This window comes from Brassica oleracea, chromosome C1 (genome assembly GCF_000695525.1).
Source record: "Brassica oleracea var. oleracea cultivar TO1000 chromosome C1, BOL, whole genome shotgun sequence".
Classification (NCBI taxonomy): domain Eukaryota; kingdom Viridiplantae; phylum Streptophyta; class Magnoliopsida; order Brassicales; family Brassicaceae; genus Brassica; species Brassica oleracea.
In genome coordinates this window covers 34,843,515-34,846,551 of record NC_027748.1, presented here as the reverse complement: position 1 = coordinate 34,846,551, position 3,037 = coordinate 34,843,515, and the positions used below count along the sequence as shown (strand labels likewise).

Sequence of the window (3,037 nt, the reverse complement as noted above, 5' to 3'; positions counted from 1 at the left end):
AATTTCGAAGACTATTGCAAATTGGTTGAAGAGTGTACTGCCTCAATGCATTACTTTGAATCAGTCTGTGTTTATAAAAGAGCGCTTATTGATGGAGAATGTACTACTGGCGATGGAGATAGTAAAAGACTATCATAAGGATGATATTTCTCCTCGGTGTGCAATGCAGATTGACATCTCAAAGGCGTTCGATTCAGTGCAGTGGCCTTTCTTGATCAATACTCTAAAAGCCTTGGGCCTGCCGAACAAATTCATCAATTGGATTTCAGCTGTGTGTAACTTCTGCATCCTTCTCAGTTCAAGTGAATGAAGATCTAGCAGGTTACTTCCAAAGTGAAAGGGGTCTAAGGCAAGGATGTTCCCTCTCTCCTTATTTGTTTGTGATATGCATGAATGTCTTGTCAAAGATGCTGGATGATGCTGCAAAGAAAGGGAAAATAGGATACCATCCAAGATGCAAAAATATTGATCTCACACATCTCTGCTTCACGGATGATTTGATGATAATTACTGACGGCACGAGAAGCTCTATTGATGGGATTATTAAGATCTTTGAGGACTTTGATAAGATGAGTGGGCTTAAGATAAGTAGAGAAAATCAGTGTTGTTTATGGCTGGTGCAGATCAGAGAGGGGAAGAGATATTACGGCAGTTCCAGTTTGCTACGGGGAAGCTACCTGTTCGCTACCTTGGTTTGCCTCTACTAACAAAGAACATGACTGTCACTGATTTTCTACCCTTGGTTGAGAAGATCAGAAAGCGAATCAGATCCTAGACAGGGAGGTTTCTTTGCTATGCAGGTAGACTTCAGCTGATCAACTCTGTTATTAGAAGCCTCACAAACTTTTGGATGGCAGCCTTTCGATTATCTAGTGGATGTATAAAGGAGATAGAGAGAATCTGTTCTGCTTTTCTATGGTCTGGTCCAGAGCTAAATGGCAGGAAAGCTAAGATATCATGGGAGGACATTTGCAAGATGAAATATGAAGGAGGGCTGGGATTGAGACCGTTAATGGAGGTGAATCAGGTTAGCTGCCTCAAACTCATTTGGAGAATTCTATCTGCTCACTCGCTTTGGGTGAATTGGATCAAGATTTATCTTATTAGAAAAGGCTCACTTTGGACGGTTAGAGATAATACACAGAGTGGATCTTGGATGTGGAGAAAGGTTCTCAAGAGTAGAGAGATGGCAAAGCATTTCTACAGAGTAGAGGTGGGTAATGGTCGAGGAACTTCTTTCTGGTATGAAATGTGGAATCCAATGGGTCGTTTGAAGTAAGTTACAGGGGAGGGAATTCATATTGACATGGGTATCTTGATGAATGCTAATGTAGAGGATTGCTTAAACCGCAGAAAGAGGCATCATCGAATACAAATCCTTAACAGAATAGAGATGGAGATAGAGAAGTTCAAAGCCAATAGAAATGAGGAAGCTGATATTCCTTTATGGAAGAATGAGAAAGATAAGTACAAAAGGAAATTCTCCACAAAAAATTCTTGGCTCAGTATTAGAGAAAGACATCAGCCTTGCTATTGGCATCAAGCGATTTGGTTCAAACACGCAACACCAAAGTTCTCAGTCGTTACTTGGATAGCTATGTGTGGGAGACTAGCAACAGGTGATAGAATGAGATACTAGAATGGCGCTGCTGATGTTTCATGTGTCTTATGCCGAGTCTTTAGAGACATTATATCATCTCTTTTTTGAGTGTCCTTATTCAGCTCAAGGACACTGTTGATTGGGAAAGGATCATCAGAATGTTTGTGGAGAGTCCAAGTTAGAGCAGATTGCAGATGTTCACAATGAGATATATTTTGCAGGCTACAATTCATATTATTTGGAGAGAACGCAATAGACGAAAGCATGGAGAAGATGCAGTTCCTGCAGAAGTTATGATAAGGAGGTTGGATAAGAATGTGAAAAATCAGTTCACTGTGATACAAAGAAGAGGAGACAAGGACTAAAGAGAAAAGATGTCTTTTTGGTATGGTACTAGAGAGTAAGAGAGGGAAATTATTTGAGTTTCAAATTGCTAATAGAATTTTCGAAATGTTGCAATTTATTTTTGAAAAACACTTGATGTAAGGTCTTTTTTTTAGTTCAATTTAACATTCAATTCAAAAAAAAAAAAAATTCATCTTTCTCCAGATGCTTGCATATTACTCACCTAACAAATATACACTAATACCAGATTTCATATATACATGAACATGGTGATGATATCATGTCACTTATAGGTTACATGTATAACTCATATCATGGCGTGTGTCGTTTTAAGCTAAAACTATAGCGTTTTTTGTTTTGTTTTGTGACTAACCTTTTGAGTTTTGTTTAGTCTTGGAATCTCTTTGATGGAAATATCATGCAAAATTAGACAACAAAAACTAATAAAATAGCGCCACACAGGTCTGATCTTAATGAGTCTATTTTGGTAAACCATGCATATACGTATTTGTTATCCCAACCCTACCGGCTGGTGGTAACCCAAAAAATCATAAACTACGGAATATTGTACATCGAAATCACAATCCCTTATATATTATTTGAGAAGCATTACAACTTCTTTTTGTAGCCACATGTCATCACTAGGATGATTCTTAGAATCATTAGAGAAATATATTGGTCCATCTAATTATATAATAAGTTTTCTATTAAACTAACAATAAATTCATCATTAATGTACTTTATTATTTCCTTAAATAAAATTTACGGAATTGCCTAATGTGGCTAAAATATATATGGCAATTAATGATTTTGAATAATAAAGATTTGATAAAAAAATAGTGTATCTTCTATCATATTTGTTTAATTTTAAACTATTAAATAAATTAAACAACCACAATAACCATATAATAAAAATTTAGATTTTTATGTATATGTTATATTTTGAATTTTTACAAACGGCTATAAATTACTAAAACTGTTAAGAGTCTCACATTCAAATTTTATGATCCATGGTTTAAAATTTTTGTTATGACAAAATACAAATGATTACAAAAATTATATAAGTAAAAAGTCTAATTTAATTAATTATTA

General features: G+C 35.4%; 1 protein-coding gene across 1 annotated transcript; it reads left to right on the top strand.

The window, feature by feature from the left end:
• The first annotated feature begins 407 nt into the window (after window positions 1–407).
• Window positions 408–1,279, top strand: LOC106338303 (uncharacterized mitochondrial protein AtMg00310-like). The gene is made up of 3 exons (XM_013777318.1): window positions 408–573; window positions 624–692; window positions 801–1,279. Exons 1-3 carry the CDS (start codon window positions 408–410, stop codon window positions 1,277–1,279), a joined length of 714 nt encoding a protein of 237 aa, XP_013632772.1.
• The last annotated feature ends 1,758 nt before the right edge of the window (window positions 1,280–3,037 follow it).